Source organism: Uloborus diversus, chromosome 4 (genome assembly GCF_026930045.1).
Source record: "Uloborus diversus isolate 005 chromosome 4, Udiv.v.3.1, whole genome shotgun sequence".
Lineage (NCBI taxonomy): Eukaryota > Metazoa > Arthropoda > Arachnida > Araneae > Uloboridae > Uloborus > Uloborus diversus.
In genome coordinates this window covers 24,176,634-24,196,079 of record NC_072734.1, presented here as the reverse complement: position 1 = coordinate 24,196,079, position 19,446 = coordinate 24,176,634, and the positions used below count along the sequence as shown (strand labels likewise).

General features: G+C 37.8%; 1 protein-coding gene across 1 annotated transcript; it reads right to left on the bottom strand.

The window, feature by feature from the left end:
- Positions 1–493: 493 nt before the first annotated feature.
- LOC129219950 (coiled-coil domain-containing protein 40-like) lies at positions 494–3,298 on the bottom strand. The gene is made up of 2 exons (XM_054854265.1): positions 1,946–3,298; positions 494–1,543 (listed from the first exon to the last, which is right to left on the bottom strand). The coding sequence occupies exons 1-2, from the start codon at positions 3,296–3,298 to the stop codon at positions 494–496; spliced, it is 2,403 nt and encodes an 800-aa protein (XP_054710240.1).
- Positions 3,299–19,446: the final 16,148 nt, after the last annotated feature.

Below are 19,446 nucleotides of genomic sequence, written 5' to 3'. Positions count from 1 at the left end.
ATCCTCCGATAATAATTAGCGGAGATGTCAATTAAAAACTATTAATTATGACTCTTAGATTTCAAAATCAAATCCCTATTTTTCGAAGGCTTTCCTCCATTCAAATGATTATTCAGTGCTTCATCTCAACTTTCCGCAACAAAGCTTTTATTAAAATGTATATCGGGTGAAGAAAATCATTGAGATGAAAGATTTGTTGCCATTTTTTTTTCTCGAATATGAACAGGTAATATTCTTGTTTTTGTTTTGAGGCTTTTCCTGTAATCAGGGGATTTAAAATGTTTACCTTTTGGGGATTTTCCGCAATCTGCTGCAAAATTTCACTGATTTTTTTTTTCTTTTCTTTTTGTCCAATCCTGAGGGTTGAACAGGCGTCACTTGACATAACTTTTATTTTCGAGGTAGACCGTGCAAAGCCGGGCGACGCAGCTAGTCTGCAATTAAAACTAGAAATTTATTAAATTCATAACTTAGGCTTCAAAACTGAAAGATTTCAAATATATTTGGACACGAAAATATAGTCAATTATTTTACCAAGTTCTTTGGTTAACTCATGATATTCATTCATAGCTGCTTGAGAAATGACATGAATAGTGCGCAATGCATTTTGAACTTTTTGGATTTCTGTAGGCCTCTGCGTTTCGTTCCGAACCGCTCTAATATAAGTGTTGTCGAGAACCTTCTGTAAAAGCTTCGTTCTCTTTTGCTTAAAGGAAAGCTGAAGAACAGCTTGTCTTTTTTCTCGTTGTTTCCTGTCTGTGTTGTTTTCATAAGAGCTTATTTTGTTCATAAAATCCAAAGTGGTTTGATTTTCAGCATCAATGGCATCATTAAGACGAGTTTCTGCAGTAGCTAAAGAATCCCTTTCTTTTCTGAAGCCCTCCAATATTTTTTTATTTTCATGTAACTTCTTCAAATTTGACTTTATCCTGGTCTGTACATAATCGGGAGTTTTTCTCCTCCTTCCAAATAATGCCTGTTTATCAGCTTCAATAAACAGAGCTGTGTGCCTATATACAGCTTTGCTCATTTGCTTCACTAAGCTTTCCTGTTCTCGTTTGATTTGATCCAATTTGACATTGAACCGTCGAATTTCGCTTTTTAAATTCGAAAAGTCTTCAAGATTTGCCTTTGATTTCAAAACTCTTCTTGTTTCCTCTGCTAAGTGGACTTTACCTTCCCAGTTGAGTATTTCGGTTTGTATATCGATTAATTTGCGGAAATGCTTTCGCTTCTTCTTCCGAAAATATCCCAGTTCGCTTTGCTTTTGGAGGTAATGCATTTCCTTTTCTTTCAATGTCTTAACAAAATCATCTCTCGATAAATCAGACGATTGTTTTAGAGCCTCTTGGAATTCTTTCTTCTGATGCAGAAGTTTGTTTATGTGATACAGCTCCTTTTCCACGGACTGTTTTTTCTTCTCAATTTCCTTGATGCATTTCTCTTCTTTTACTACATCAGCTTCTAACTGCACCTTTTTCCTTCCCATAATGACTTGCTTTTTCTTGTACATATCATTTTCCCCATGCTTCAGAGTACTTTGCTTAAATATGGAAAAAAGTTCTCGCTGAAAACGAAGATATTCTACTTCCATTTCTCGTTTTCCTTGATCAGTCAGACCAATTTCTTTCTTCAAATGGGCTATCTCTCTCTCAAACGGAGCAAGTTCTTGACCTCCTGCTAATTGTATCAGCTCGTTTAACTCACCTTCCAGAGTTTTAAATTGTGCATACTTCAAGTCCATCTTCTCTCGCGTTTTTAGTAAAACAGCTTCACTTTTAGTTAGCAGAGAGTCTCTTTCTTTTATTTCTTTTTGCACCTCATCAACAGTATTTTTTAAATTACTCAGATGGGTAGAAATATCATCCATTTTCAAAAGCAATTTCTCCCTTTCGTCCTCCTTCTTGGAACCTTTTTGCTCCAGCAGCAGTATGGACTTCCTTACCTCACCAATGAGTCTTTCTGTATTCTTTGATGCTTTTGTTAAGGTGATTTTGTCATGTATAATATCCATTTGCTTCTTTTCCAATTGCTTCTGCAGTTGCCAAGCTCTCACAATAAGTCTTTCTCTACTTTCTAGTTCCTTTTCTAACGACATCTTTTTATCATTTGAGAAATTCAGCTCATTTTGCGTAATCTCAATTATTTTTTCTACGAGAGATAAATTTTCCTCCATCTGATTGGAACGTTCATCAGAATTCGAAAGATCTTTGCGGACGCTGGCAATATCTGATTCTCGAAACCGTAACTGACTTGTGAGAGATTCATTCCTTTCCAATTCCTTGCGCACAGCTTTCTTCTGAACTGTTATGTCCGTATTCAAGGTTTGAAGGGTGTCTTCAAATGTGCTCACGGATGAACGAATTTCAGATAGAATTCGATCGTGCTTTTCCAGTGATGCCAAACTTTGCCGCCATTGACTGACAATTTGCTGCTTCTCAAAATTTATGGTCTGCATTTCCATATTTGCAGCCTCTAATTCTCTCCTCAGGTCGTTTATTTCTTCTTTTTTAATAGCCCACTGTCTTTTATAAAGATTAATTTTATCTTCCAAATTATATTTATCATTTTCAAGCCTTGATATTAACAGATCCTGTCTCAACTTCTGGAGCTCAAGTTGTTCCTTGTCTTTGGTGGTTTTCTCAACAGCACGTTTAAGATTTTTTGCGTCTGTCAGTGTTTCCATCCGTAAAGAGGTTAGTTGAACAACTTCAAAAGCTAGATCTTCTAACCTTGCTTGCAATTCAGTGTCTTTTTTCCTTTCATCAGTACGTTTCTCTTCAGTGGTAACCACATCTTTTCTGATATTTTCACACTTGAGCAATAACTGCTGCTTCTTCTGAGTTTGCTCTTCATACTTCACACAACACTTCTGCAGCTTCTCTTCCTCTAGTTTAACCTCCTTTTGAAGAACATAGCTCTTCGTTTTGAGCTGTGAACTTTCCCTCATTTGTGCGTTTACAGTTCTGTTTAGTTCAATAATTTGTTCATCTGTTTCTTGAAGAAGACTCAATAATCTTTCTCTCAAGTCTTTTTGATATTTTATCATCAATGGATGACTGGGGTCTAGAACCTTTTTTCTAACTGATTTTGAGGTATCCTTAGTTAATGGAGCTTTCGAAGTAGAATCTGAGTTATCGTTAGAAGATACATCTGCGTTTTCATCACTCATCAGCATGTCCTGATTCTTGATTTCTTCACCTGCATTAGTCATCCCTTTAGAGTCTTCTTCAAGCTCATTTTTATTTTCCATGTCTGCATTAGACACCAGTTTGTTATTTTCCTCAATTTCCTGCATTGTGTTTGATGTTATACAAGTGACTTTTGTAGTTAACAATAACTAAATGAAAAGATCATATCAAGTACCGGTCGCTTCGCACAGCAATTTGTTAAGAATTTTCATTATTTGGTTGCAAACACTGAACATTGATATCGAAAATAGTTAATACCGTTGCCAGATGCAGAATAGTAACATTATAAACATTCATGTTGCCACTTCTAACACCATCTCTATTTTAAAATTTACTAGATTATTAAATTACGGATAACTTCCAAAAAGAGAGGCTTTTTTCTTACGAAATTCAGACATTCAATGATCGGACAATGTCGGTTTGAATAATCAGACATTCAAACCAGGAACTGCACGTAAGTTATGAAAGATAAAGAAGCGTTGCTATGGTTTCAATACGTCCTCCTTCCCAATACAGAAAGAAATGAATTTTCTTAATCCGAAAATGAAGATAGTACTTGCTTTAATACTAAATTATAATAGGGCCATTTTTTTTTTCGAAAGGAAAAAAAAATCAAAAAATTAATTTCATTAATCTATATTAATAGAGTTGAACCAACAACACACCTGTTGAGTTCGTTTAAACCTTTTCAATGTACATAAAAATGAATCCACTAATTTCTTCACAAAAATCAGAACCCTTGAGTTTTTTAACTGAATAAGAGTCAAAAGGGAGGGTTATGATTTTAGCAATATATGTATATATTTTTGTGTATTTACGTATGTTCCTTCAGTCAAAAGTACTACTTTTAGTCATTGAAATTGATAGAATAAGTAAAGTAATAATAATAATAATAATAACATGGAGTGAGGAAAAACTTTAATTTTCCCAACGTTTAATTTTCATCTTTTTACTTTCTTCTATATCTAATTTAAAGAAGAAAGTATTGGATTCGTGCAAATTTTCGAATTTTGACGGATTCGAACGTTTTAAGGTGTGCTGAGTCCATTTCGACTATTTTTGGAAAATGTCTGTCTGTCTGTGTGTGTGTGTGTGTATGTGTGTCACGCCTGTGTGTGACCAGTTTTTTGTGGCCGCTCTACAGCAAAAACTACCGCATGAAATTGAACGAAATTTGGTACACATATGTGCCCCTATGTGAACTTGTGCCCATTGGTTTTTTGGCGCGAATTCCTCCAAGGGGGGTGGAGCAATGGGACGTTTTTTGAGTTACGCGTGCTTGCTATTCCTCAGGAAGTAACTGGCGGAATCAAACAAAATTTAGTCCATATGTTGCCCTTAACAGGAGCAGGTGCTGATTCAATTTTGGTGTCAATAGCTCAAACGGGGGTTGAATTATAGAACGTTTTTTGTCGTCAATTGTGACTGCTGTACCTCAAGAAATAACTAACGGAATCAAACAAAAAATTTTTGACAAGTAGCCCTTAGTGGGTATAAGAGCTGATTTTATTTTGGTGTCAACAGCTAAAAAGGGGGGTAGCGCAATCACCCGTTCTTTTTTTCCATTGTGAGTGCCCTATCTCAAGAAGTAATGCTACGTTCTGGTTGAAATTTGGAATATATGTGAATCCATACGTAAACAGGCTTTGGTTCAATTTTGACTCCAATCGCTCCAAGAGGTGTTGATTTTTTTTTTTTTTTTTTTTTTTTTTTTTTTTTTTTGCGAATAAAAATAGTTTTATTAATGCAACAATAAGAAAGATAAATCATAATAGATTGTCGTCTGCGTATTTCTCGTGATTTTAATTGCATGGAAATGATCAGAAATATTATCTCAATGATTTAAAATTTTTAACTGTTGCCATTTTATGTTTGTTAATAAATAAAATATTTGTAATTAATTCAAGTAAGGCTTTTAAAGTAACTTTCCATTTTCGCTCTTTGTTTTGTTTTTACAATAATTCAGACATTGGGTTGGTCGTCAAGTTTTTGCATGTGTAGTTTTGTTTTTGTTAGGAATATTGCTTCCTCGTCAAGCATGGGGAGGGATCAGAAAAAGGAAAAATATAGAAGAAAGTTTCGTGATGGCCACAACATACTAGTTTTTTTTTAATGTCCGATTTTGAAAATAAGGTGGAAATTTTATGATGTCGCAAGTAATGTACTTTGGCGTACTACTCTACTGGCAAGCTGAATTCTTACGTTTGCTGTCTACCGCGTTTCCAGCTCATGATAATTAAGAAGTGAATTAAATATTGCTCTCTGTGCTTGATAGCGACCATATCGTTGTCAGTACATGTGAGTAAAGAAGCGAATTAAATATTGCGCTCTGCGTTAATGGCACCAGTGAATGGCATTTCATCACTTGTGATTTCATACTTCAAAAATGCTTCCAAACTGCTTTAAACTTTCGACAAATCAACGAAAAAACCAAACCTTCAGGCACTTGCAAAAATCAATCAAAAAACCAATCCTTTTGGCGAATTAGAAATATTTTAGTTTAATAGTTTATTTCTTACAGAATACAGAACCAGAACTCCCATGTTGTTTAGACGGTCATGAAAGACTGGATGCCATATCAAAGGTTCGCACAATGTTAGCTAAAGGCTAACGCACCCATTAGAAAAAAAGAAAACTGTGACCCCCACTTCCCCCAATCAACTCGAATTCTAATTTGAATTCTGAAACTTTGAATTCAAATTATGTTTTTCGCAATCACGAGTTGCGACAAGACCCTACTCATTGGAGTTATTGTTTCTAGGAACGGCTCCCCTCTCAAGCATATCCCTCCTCCAGGTTAGTTACGTGTGTAAAGTTGAGTGTGTGTGTACGTTTAAGTGTGTGTACGTAGGTGTGTGTGTGTGTGTGTGTGTGTGTGTGTGTGTGTGTGTGTGTGTGTATGTGTGTAAAGGCGCGCGCGTGTGTGAGTGTGAATATGTATGAGCATTCGTGTGTAGGACATGGACGCCACCGTCCATCAGAATTGGATTCTGGGGCACAGTGCTCAGGACCAGAGGAGCCGCGCCGGTGGGCGGTGGTGCCGCAGAGACCCCAGGTCCAAGCTGGAAAAGGAACCACAACATCAAGGACGGTCAAGTGAGAACAATAAGCAATCGTGATTGCTCAAAAAATGCTTTTGATTAGTGTAGGCATAATTTGAAACAAGACAAAACTCGATTTGAAGTTTTAACATCGAACCATTTCGAGGCAGAATTAAGTGAAGCCATGCTTAAATGGCACTTCAAATAACGATTAATAGATAAAATTAATATCAGATAGATAAATGTCTCTGTAGCAACGTGGAACAATTAAACAAACAGATGAGAGATTGTTTTACTGTTTAGTTTTTCTGATTTTATCATCAATATTTCTGATAAAAAAAGTAGCAAAATTTGTGCCTTAAATTTGGAGCATGAATGCAAAAATGTGAGACACAACTTTAATTATATCATGGAAAATGAATGCAAAACTTTTTTATTAATGCATAAATAATCGAATGCATTCCAAATAGGTTGTTCATCTGCCCGTCGTAAGTTCAAATCCAGTTAAAAATTAGGCAACGAAAGCGTGGTCACTTGGCGAGAATAGCAACCTGGCGAGAAATACATAACGGAGATTTTAATACTGGTTAATTTAGTTAGTAGTTTATTTTAAATTTTAATGGAATTTTCAATATTATATTCAGTCTTACTGCATTCACTTGGCAGATTTAAAAATTCAATGGAACTTGTATTGTTTCTTGTTGTCCTGGTATGTTTATTTCATATGTTAAAAACACACACGAAAAAAAGCCAAGATTTTTGAAAACACGCACGCAGAGATCACGTTGTCATAACTTTCTCAAAAATTAGTTATCACCTCTATGAAAAAAAAAAGGTTATTCCAAAATTTTCACTCGGTATGCTTGAAATATGAACATTTTGGCTTGCATTTAAAGTTTTTTAGGGGATATTTCGATAATTGGGAATCTGGCGATCTTTCTTCATTGGCGTCAATTTTTGGCTCCAGCGCCTGCGCGAGAGGTTTTTTTCATTGCAAATCAAAACAAAGGGATCGGAAACATCTATTCGCATAGGGTTACTATAAATCAGAAGGGTTACCAAAATAAAATTATTTACGCCAAAAATGAGACGACCGCGCCAGATTCTCAATTATCGAAATATCCCCGTTTCCGTCAATTTTTCTGCGGGTATACTCTCAGTAATCCATTATGCACAATAAGTGAATGCGATCATTACGAATTCGAATTATTTTTGAAGTTTGAGGGCATACGCTATATGTCTAAAAAATGCTTGAAAGTATACGGCTATTATGGAGTATATACCCTATGGGAACACCCCTGTTGACATTCTGTTTAATGCAATGATTTATTTTTATTTTTTAGGAATAGTGTTCTGCTTATACAGCAAGAGACGTACTGCCAAAGCACACAAGGGTTCCCTCTTCATCAAAAGAGTGTAATAAATAAAAGGAAAGGAATTAAACACTTTTGGCACAAAGAAATTGAACAGCAATACGAATATTACTTAGCTTCATTGGTAAAAATTTTTCGTCTAATTAAAAAAAAATGTTTTGAACGTATATTAACGTATATTGTCTAGTTATCAATACAGAAAATTTGGTACTTATGTATTAACGATACCTCAGCTATAGATTTGGCGGTTTTTATGAAATTAGTCGGTTTTTGAAAAAAAATGGGCGAAAATCATAAAATAAAACGCTTTATTTAAAGTCAAAAGTCTTTCAAAATTTCTCCTCAAAAACCGCCAAATTTCTTAAAAACAGTCAAATACGTAATTGAAGGGGCGTTAATACGTTAAGTACCGAAAATTGTATTAGATTAATTTCCTATAACACATATCATTATCTAAGAAATCTGTCGTAGATGGGAAGGTGACTACAGGGGCGCCGACTTGGTAAAAATTATTGGGGGTGCCGGATGTCACCGGGGTCTAGGGAATATGTTAAAGCACGGAGCCTGCCCCCCCCCCCCGCCCCAACGAAAAAAAATTCAGATTTTTTGCCTTGAAAATGCCAACTTACATATTTTCTGGTGTGTATGATTTATACAAACAAACAATATGTGACATGGCGTTTTCAAACTAAAACAATCTAAAAATTGGTACACAAATTTCTCTGCTTCAATTAGAATATGTCACTTGCCTCAAGTGAGGGACAATTTTACAGTTCCATTTTGTGGGGAGCCGTGCAGTGCTATAGCTAGGCTACGGCACTATACAAGGTAGTGCACTTGACTTGCATGGAAAGGCACTCCCAGTGGCACCGATTTATAACAACTATTGGGAAGAGGGTGCCCTAACGGGGGCCTTGCCAGGGGAAATTTTCTAAATTTGAGATAAAAAATAGTGAGTTTTTAAGTTTTTTAACATTTTAGAGTCATATGATCAACCTTAGAGCCCCAAAAACTCGACTCTCGGTAAATCGACACTCTGAGAAACTCGACAAGCCGACACATTTTTTGACTTTGAAAAAAAAAAAAAAAACACGCATGATATTTTCGTAAAAAGCTAATTTAATTTACAGTAATAATTATGCTTTTAATCTATTACAGAGCAGTGAATGTATAGCTCTGAAAAGATTGAAATGATATTTAAATAAATCTAAACTATCATTAAAAAAATGAAGCATACAAGATTGCTGCCGCACTTTGATTACTATAAGTGAAATAACTAATTTAAGCTTGCTTTGAATAAGGCTCAGTTCATTAAATAAAAATAATGTCGCAAAATTAATGCGCTTTAATAAAGTTAAAGAATTTAATACAGATTACGTTATTAACTCTAATAATTGAAGAAAACTATCACGCCTTCCATTTAATATACAAATCAAACCCTGATATATTTTTTCCAGAAGCGCCGCCGGCGACAGAATTCACCCGAAAGTTCACGCACTTGGACAAATTCTATGAGTGCTCTCAGCACCGTAACACTATCATTATTCACACCACTCATTTTCAATTAACCTGCTTACTACCGCAATAGTTATTTGTTTTAATTCATACCAACAAAATTTTGTGATTTTAGAAACCATAATACGATAAATAATGTTCTTAAATTATTGAGGGGGCTCTGCCCCCCAAAACAAACTATTGAGGGGGCTCGGACCCCCTCAAGCCCTATGGAGTCGGCGCCACTGGGTGGCTATTTTATTTTAATTCCTTTAAAAGTAATTTAAAGCTTTATTTGGTGCCAGTTCTTGGCGTTTTTGTGCTCACTCTTCCATTCTTGATCTTTTTCTTTTATTTTTTTTTCACCAAAGCAGTTTCGTTCATTTCTCGTTTTCTGATGTAAGAATCAATGAAAGCGAAAAGTAAACCTACACCCCATAAGTAAAATTTTGGTCCTAGCTCAAGAAAGATCCATCAGAAACTGTTGAGGTTTAAACCCGCTCGCAAACACTCACGAACAGCAAAATGGGAAAAATTTTAGTTCAAAAGTGGGTTTCAGATAAAAAAAAAAACATCTGTAAATCTATATGACAGGCCTCTTTACCTGCACTTTAGTCAACTTCCAAAGCAAGCGAAACTTTGATTTTTTTGAGCAATCACGATTGCTTATTGCTTTCATTTGACAGTTTTCGGCGTCCTCTATCATTTTATTTTCCCACCGCCACCCTCCGCACCATCACCGTCCACCGGCTCCTCACGATGCTGCTCCTGTAGCGAAAGCCGTCTCCTGGTAGCATCTATGTCCTACACACACGCGCATACATACACAACTACACACAGACACACACATACACCTACACACACAAACACATACACCTACACACATACACCTACACATACATACACACAAAAACACACACACATACATACACACAAACACATACACACATATACCTACACACACATACACAAACACATACACACACGCACATATATATACACCTACATACAATTACACACAAAAACATACACATACACACAACTACCCACACACTTATGCCAGCACACTCACAAACACACATGCCTGCACCCTGCACACACATACACATACCCCTACACACAAACACACATACCCCCACACACAAACACACACGCCTACATACACATACACGTGATTGCGAACAACATAATTTGAATTCAAGATGTCAAAATTCAAATTATTATTTTTTTTTTAACCATTTGAGTCAGTTAGAAGGAAAGGGGTGTAAGTGGACATTTTCAAGTTTTGAGTAAAATACGTTTGAAGATAACGTTTTAGGTAGACTTTCATTGATTTTTTTTTTTTTTTTTTTTTTTAATCATGATGTATAACAGCATCTATTACCAGGGCTACTAGTACCATCTCTTGCCCCAAGACAGAGGAGAGGTTCGCCTACCATTTATACTGGCTATCTCCAAATTTTTAGTTTTGCCACTTATATCCCTTTGCTTCTCCTACCTCATTTGTGGTTGCGTTCCAAGGTTGACGATAAACCGTTTAAAAATGTGATAAACTCAGTTCAGGGAATTTCAAAGAAGGTTTTGGAATGAAAGCAGTTTCTTCGAAATTTTTGTTTCATCGACATCTTAGTGCATCAGTATGTTAGCAAGGCATGATTCCTTTGCCTTATTTCTCAAAGTCACCTGACCTCGTTTCGTGCGACTTCTTACTGTTTCTCTGGATGAAGGAGGAACACGAAAAGACTGCGATTTCAAAGAAGAGTTGAAAAAACGCATCAGGAGCTATCAGCCATCAAAACAGACGAGTGTTAGAGAAGTTTTCAACAATAGAATTACAGGCTGGACACTATATTAAAGTGCAATGGTTATTACTTTGAAGATAACATGGTTGATGAAAGAATTAAGTACATAGTTTTTCCAGAAAATTCCTCTATCTTTCTGAGAACACGAAAAGCACCTTCTCATATAAGATAGATATTTTGTTCAGATTCATGTTAATTTATTCTGTTTCCTTCAAATTGTTAGGGAAAGTTATGCAACGAAAGTTACGATGGAAATGACTTCAAAACAAATAAAAAAGTATTTCGTTGTTTTAATTGAACTACGCTCTTTGGTAGTTAAACATTACAGTAGACCCTCGTTTTACGCGGAGGTTAGGATCCACGGAAATGCCGCGTAAATCAAAACTGCGTAAATAGAGACCTAATATTAGTGTTAAAATTGGGGTTAGGATTTGCACATAAAAAAATACTTCATTTAAGTGATGACTAATTGTACGTATAATAAGTTTAATGTGTACTTATATCGACTTCTATGCACAACATGCATAAAGAAACCATAAATTAATTTCGTGTTCTGTTTGTAAAAAGAAGCTGGTCTTTTGGCAGTCTTTAAGAATTTTTCTCTGTAGTTCTTTGCAGAGCATTAACGCATCCATGATCACTTGCGCCATTTCCATGATAGAATCTTTCTTCACTAACAAATCAGAAAGATCATTTCTATTGTCTAGAAATGGCTCAAATTTTTCAATGTGAACGTTTTTGGCTGTGTGTCATCGATGTTGGTAACCACGTTGCTTTTGTCCTCCTTTGTCACTCTTAAAAGCTCTTCTTCCAGTGAGTTCTGAACTGTGTGAGTTTAAAAGCTTTACTTCTGGAAAGAGCTCTGGAACCAATGGCATAAAATGTCTCCAGTGGCCCCAAGCTCGATTATTAGCACACCAAAAGTGCAATCGATTACGTGTAATCTGAAATCTTTAGGAGTTTGTATTTTAAAAGACGGAAACATTTTATCTGTTTGCATTGCCGCATCCACGTAAAACCGAAACTCATCCGCGTAAAATAAAATAAAGGTGTCAAATCTTAAACCGCGTATAATCGAAATCGTGTAAAATAAACCCGCGTAAAACGAGGGTCAACTGTTCTTAGTGTTTCTATCTCCCCCCCCCCTCCTTTTTGTGTTTATAAATGCTTGGATTCCAAAATACACTGTACTAATTTTGATCACGCCATATTTCATGATGGTAATGCGTCAAGGTAAGCATAAAATTTATGATTCCTTTATTAGCCTACTTTCCCAGTAAAAATCAGAGAAAGAAGAAAAAAGCATGAAAGAAGGCTTAATACATCTTAAAAATATCCCGAAAAACAAAAAAAAAGTCAAAAATAAGTAAAATAGTTAGATAAATATTGAAAAATTAAAAAATGGAAAGTAGGGTATTGAGATAGGGAAAAATGTCTGTCGGTCTGTCTGTCTGTCGGTCTGTCTGTCTGTCTGTCTGTCTGTCGGTCTGTCTGTCTGTCCCCCCCTAATAACTTTTGAATGAATAGTCCGATTCGAACAAATGTTTTTTTGTTAGAAAGATCTCAGCGAGGACATCTCATTCCCATAATTCATTTTTTGATTTAAACAATTTTTCGTTCAATTTTGAACAGTTCAAAAAAACTTAACATTAACGCCTACGGGGAAATTCAAATCAAAAATAAATCTTGAACTTAGAAGCGAAGTGGCTTCAAACAAACTTTGTAGGGAAAAAATTTTGATAAAAAACATGTATCGAAAATATCTTTTTGATTTGAACAAGTTTTCGTTCAATTTTAAACAGTTCAAATCTCTTAACATTAGCGCCTAAGGGGAAACTGAAAGTCAATATAGATTCCGAACTTAAAGGCGGATTTACTTCAAACAAACTTTGTTGGAAGTAGCTCTTGACGACCTACTCCCGACTCCGACTCCGAGAATTTAGGGGCACCTGACACCGACTCTGACTCCTGTTCCCGACAATTAATCGGACTCCGACTCCCCGACTTCGACTCTGACTTCGTAGCTTTGGCAAACATTTATACACGTAGGACAAATGACTGACTCCGATTCTTGGATATTCGACTCCGACTCTTTTATCCCAAAATGAGATTGACTCCGACTCCGACTCCGCGGCTGTGGTTTTAACTGTGAAATAATTATTGTTGATATGATTTGTTTTTATTTTCACGCTAAAGTTTTAATTTAGGTATTTAGTTTTCGGTGAATAAACTCGAAAAATATGCGCAAACGATTTTTTTTTTGACAATGAAAATTATTTCTTTAAGTTGACATTTTATTGTTTTTTTTTTTTTTTTGGTAAGTGCATTAATTCGTTTAAAAAATTATTTTTGGCAACAGGGGAAAAAGAAACGATTTTTTTTATATGATGTATTTATTTTAATGAACTTATTATTATTTTTTCGTTTTGAAAGCTGTTAAAAAAATTTTTTAATGGAAAGAAGTGTATTAGCTGCTTTGTTTAAAAGGTGCTGCTATTTTATTTGTTCGTTTTTTTGAAGAAAAGTAAGGAATATTTTATTCCTAGAAATCAGCTTAAAATATTAAAAAAAAATATGTTTGAAAAAATTTGCGATTTTAAGCTATTTTTGAGAATATTGATCAGGTACTAGAAATTAGTATGGGTATACGGGAAAGTAGGCTCGTCTAGTTCTAGACGGAACTTCTTGTTATTTTTTAATTCATTGCTTGAGCAGTTTTTCTTTACTTTGTAAATGTTTAGAGAGCATACAGAGACGTATCTTTCTTGGTGCAAGAACATAATACTCTGCTTGAGAGCCTGAGAATATCAGAGGCTAAGAATGTCGACCTTCGTAAAAAGATTCGTTTCTTGGAACTTGAACTTATGACGATGTATCAAAGGAATGCCCATGATTCTTGCGTCATAGATGCTTTGCAGGTGAGTAAATCTGAATCATTATTTTAGCGGACGTATTATAAGCTGCAACAAAATAAATATTAACGAAGACCAAAATTCACAAAACTAAATTGTGCTGCCACTTAAAGAGATCTTTGGGGGGTTCCCCCAAAAAAGTAAGTATTGTATTTTTTTTCCAAAGCAAAATTTACAGTACATGAAAGAGTATTTCAGAAACTATTTCTCTAGTACCGTCGTTATTTAGATATTTATAGTAATGGGAAACCAACTTTTTCGTGTCCGTTTCACAGAAAGAAACCGTTTGTTGAGATAGTCACCGTTAAAACCCGTTTTTTTTTTCTTTTCTTTTCTTTTTTTTTTTTTTTTTTGAGCTGTCATAGCTGTCAAAGTGCTTTCCATCAACTTCACGTTTCAAGATATATTAAACTACTAGAGGTAGTACTAAGGAGTGGTACTGTATCCCTCAAAACATTTTTCATACATTAGGTTGAGAGCAGTTGGATAACCCGCCTTACCGACTTGAACTTGACTTGAAACGTGATTTTGAGGCAGCTCCTCTGGCAGCGATATGGTGCAAAACGAGCTGATGTGTGCATCACATGACTTCCTTTTACGCCAATTTAATGATAATAGCGCCTTGGTGTAAGTAAGGAAACATTAAATATTTTCACCCCTAGTTTCTTGCGAACACAGATTTATTTCCTCATTATTGGCCATTATTGGTGATTCAGTGGTTAACTCTTTAAATATCACCAACATTGGCCAAATGGAAGCCAGATTTAAAATAAAAAAATCGCCATTTTTTTCACCAAGTTGGCGACAAAACTTGGCGGCCAAAAGCTTGGCGATATATCGCCAAGTGTTTGATAAATTATAACACCACTTGTGTTAGCATTCAAATTAACAATGATTTCCCCCCAAAAATTGTAAAATACCCCCTTAGTAACATCCGAATGCAACCAAAATGGAAGGTGCACAACTAGACCCCACTAGGAGTCTACGTACCAAATTTCAACTTTCTAGGACATATGGTTTTTGAGTTGTGCGAGATGCATACGCACATGCGTACATACACACATACACTCATACACACATACATACTGTAACGGATTCGGTGCGACTTCCACTTTCTTGAAATGAAGACACAGTTCTTGATAAAAACACAGGAGCTTTATTTACACTATGTACAGGAGAAATCGTTAACAACTGCTAAAATAATCATCAGCAATTAAGCAAATATCACTCAACACCGTAAACTCAACGGTTACACACGTATTTACTTCCGAATACGAAAACAACACAGCGAAATGCTTCGCTATAAACAGAGCTAATACACACTCTCAGTACAAATTCTCAATCGAAACTAAACTTCTTTATCCCGCGTAACCGTTTATATACACTCCGAAAAGAGAGCTCTCAAAGATTCCAGAAAATGCTACAACGTTCTACAACTACACTTTCATTGATAAAATCAGTGAATGAAATAAGAAAAAAGAATAGGGGGTCATATACTTTAGCCATATGAAAAGGGGGTTGTATATTCATTACGGGAAACTATTTACAGGTTACGTTCCTACAGTAATTACTATTTACAGAATTTGTAACATTGCCCCCTTCCTAAGGACTGCACGTCCCGGGCAGTACAATCCCCAGAAAGGGTGCCAAACTTCTATCACAAGTTTACAAATATACACATTAATTAATAACTAACAGATACAGAAAACAAAATAATAACAAGAAATATTACTAAACATTAAAAGCAAAAATTATATACAACTTTTATGTTATCAACCATGGTTGTTTACGTAATACTCATGAACTATGGCCATAGTATGGGGCTAACCGATCATAATGTACAACCCTAGGTTTTGCATTAGGTGATTTTTGGATCCTCACTACGACGTCATTCAGTCGGTTAAGGATTTTATAGGGTCCATCCCAATGCGACTGCAATTTGGGTGAAAGACCTTTCCGTCGGATGGGATTCCATAACCAAACCTTGTCGCCTTCGTTGAATTCATGTCCAGTAGACCTTGTGTCGTATCGGGTCTTCATCTTCTCCGCCGCGATGTTGATTCGCTCTCGTGCGAAGTTATGAACGTCTTCCAACCGGGCCTAGAGATCCTGGATGTACTCCTCAGGCGATGCAGGCGCATCCGGAGGACGACCGAAGACGAGATCACAAGGTAGCCGAAGCTCTCGTCCGAAGAGCATCTGAGATAGGGCAAATCCGGTAGTCTCGTGGACAGCACTGTGGTAGGCCAGCAGGAAAAAAGGTAGCTTCTTGTCCCAATCCTGTTGATTTCTGGATACCATAAGTGAGAGATTATTCAGGATTGTGCGGTTAAATCTCTCCACCATGCCGTCCGATTGTGGGTGTAATGGTGTTGTCCTAGTTTTCTCAATTCCGAGAATTTGACATAGGCCCTTAAACACAGCAGAGATGAAATTCCTCCCTTGATCGGAATGAATCTGCAAAGGTGTTCCGTATCTCGAGATCCAATGTTGGACTAGAGTCTCTGCTACGGTGGTAGCTTCTTGATCTGGAATGGGATATGCTTCCGGCCATTTGGTGAAGTAGTCGATGGAAACAAGAATGTATTTGTTCCCATCAGCAGTTCTTGGTAGAGGACCCAGGCTGCCGATCCCAATTCGTTCGAAAGGAGCTCCAACGTTGTACAGATGTAGCTTCCCTCTGCTTCTCTTCTTCGGTCCTTTACGAGCAGCACAGGCGTCACAAGAATGGCACCACTTCTCCACGTCATCCTTCGCCTTGCTCCAGAAGAAGCGCTCCCGAACTTTATTGGGGGTTTTCAACACACCAAAATGTCCTCCAGTCGCACTACTATGTATTTCTTTCAGAACATCTGAAATCCTTGATCGGGGAAGTAGTAACTGCCACCTAGACGTTTTGCCGTCATCAGATTCCCATTTTCGGTGTAGCACGCCGTTCCGTAAATGGAGCGAGTTCCATAAAGCCCAGTATCTTTTTGTTGCAGGACTAAAGATGGAAACGTCCTGCCAGCTAGGTCGCCGACTGTCACTCTCCATGAACTCCAAAATTGGTTTTATGTCGGGGTCTTCAAGTTGATCTTTTCGAACTTGGTCGTCACTCCATGGATCAGGTTCTGAAGATGTTGGAGTCACTGTCACCTGATAGGCAGTAGGGCTAGTCGTTCCATACTGTTTCTCGATTCGGGAACAATAATTGCAGTTCTCAGGACAGAGTCTCCTTGATAAAGCGTCTGCATTACCGTGAGACAACCCTTTTCGGTGTTTGATCTCCATGTCATATTCCTGGAGTCGCTGTATCCACCTGGCTATCTGGCCTTCCGGATTTTTGAAGTTCAAAAGCCAAGTTAACGAGGCATGATCTGTCCGAAGCAGAAACTTTCGGCCGTAGAGGTAATGATGGAAGTGTTCTACAGCTTTCACTATGGCCAGTAACTCCTTTCTGGTGACGCAGTAATTTCGCTCCGACTATGATAAGCATTTGCTCCAGTAAGCGATGACATGTTCATTGCCGTCAATTTCTTGGGATAAAACAGCTTTAATGCCCTCGTTGCTCGCATCAGTGTCCAGGATGAAGGATTTTTCAGGCTGAGGATAGGCGAGGATAGTCGTTGATGTTAAAGCCTCCTTCAGTCGTAGAAATGCATCTTCGCATTCTTTGGACCATTCAAACTTTTGCTTGCTCTCCGTCAGCTTATGCAAAGGTCGTGCAATGTTGGAAAAACCCTTCACAAACTTCCTGTAGTACGTGCAGAGCCCCAGGAAACTTCGCAGCTGATGGATGTTTTCGGGACGACTCCAACTCTTGACCGCAGATACCTTCTCTGGATCGGTTTGTACACCCTCAGAAGAGATGATGTGACCAAGGTAGTTCACTTCCCGGCGGAACAAATTACATTTGGACGGGCTTAATTTCAGATTGGCTTCCTTAAGCTTTTGCAGCACCTTCCTAAGATTTGCCAGATGTTCTTCGAAGCTGCGTCCCACGATGATGATATCGTCTAAGTAGACCAGACAGGATTCGTAAGAGAGTCCTCTTAACACTGTCTCCATAAGACGCTCGAACGTAGCTGGTGCATTGCAGAGGCCGAAAGGCATCACTTTAAACTGCCATAAGCCTTGTCCAGTTGTAAACGCTGTCTTCTCTCGGTCCTCAGGGTGTATCTCAACCTGCCTGTAGCCGCTCTTCAGGTCCAGGGTCGAAAACCACTTGTGTCCGGAAAGAGTGTCCAAGCTGTCGTCTATCCGTGGAAGAGGGTAACTGTCTTTCTTGGTGATTTCATTCAGCCGTCGGTAATCGACACAAAATCTGGTGGAGCCGTCTTTCTTTCGGACCAAGACGATGGGAGAGGCCCAAGGACTGGATAACGGTTCGATTACATCATTCTCCTTCATCTCTTTCAGGAGGGTTTCAACCTCTTCCTTCTTAGCGAACGGTAGTCGTCTTGGATGCTGTTTAATAGGGGGGTGTTCTCCAGTGTAAATCCTATGCTGCGTTAAATTCGTACGGCCAACATCCTCCGATGTAGAGGAAAACAGATGCTTGAAGTCGTCCACCAATTGTTCCGCAGCAGTTCTTTGATCTTTCGAGAATGACGCACTCCCAATTAACTTCGATGTCAAGGACTCGGAAGACACAGTCTCGGGGGAATTGATTCTTCTAATGATGCAGTTTACTGGAGTACAAGTTGCCAACACTTCACTTTTTCGGATATTCCTTGGCCTTTCACTCACGTTGGCGACTCTCACAGGAATTACATCCTTAGAAAGGTCCACAAGCGTAGATGCCACCAGCACTCCTTTTAGATTATTGCTTAGGTTAGGGTATTCAATGAGTCCAAATCGAAAACTATTGCTTTCTTCAATGGAGCCGGGTATTAATGATTCTGACCTTGAGGGAATCGATAAATCTGTTTGGGCTATTATTTGATGAGCGGATTTTACATCATTTTCAACGTTGAAGATGGCTATGTCTTCTCTCATCGAGTGCAGTTCATTAGTCTTGAAGTCAAGGGTGAAGTCGTATTTCTTTAAAAAGTCCAATCCGAGAATGAAGGGGTCCGTGATATCCGCAACGAATGCCGTATGATGGTAGGTGGCATTCCCGAACACTATTTCCAAGTCCACTTTACCCTCAATCTCAATTTTGTCGCCTGTCACAGTCTGGAGACTTACGCGTGGCGATGTCCACAACAGTTTCAATCCAAATTCACGAGCCACGTCTGTCCTAACGATTGTCACATTGGCTCCAGTGTCGACAATCAGTTTGCAAAGATTCCCATTTACATGGGCGTAAATGAAAAGTCCATCACTGCCACTACTAGTAGAGGAAATCTGCAGAGCTCTGGTGGAGGTGATTTCTTTCCCTCGCGTAGCTTGGCGAGCAGGACAACTCCTTCACAGGTGCCCTTCACTACCGCATTTCCAGCACTTCTGCTCTTGTTTCTTTTGGGCTGTTATGCTGTTCAGATGTCTTGCCAAGTCACCGAGTTGTCTCTCAAGTTCAGCGAGATGGGACGACCTGGAATCAGACTCATCAGCTTCCAGAGTTCGGATGGGATGGCGATTCACACGGGTTGCTTGCTGGGCGGCCTCCAACTTCATCGCATACACAACAGCAGAATTCAGGTCTTTGA

Coding starts and splice junctions, on each gene's coding strand:
- LOC129219950 (XM_054854265.1), bottom strand. CDS start 3,298: ATGCAGGAAATTGAGGAAAATAACAAACTGGTGTCTAATGCAGACATG. Junction 1,544..1,945: donor CAGAAAGACTCATTGGTGAG/GTAAGGAAGTCC, acceptor TCCATATTTAAG/CAAAGTACTCTGAAGCATGG.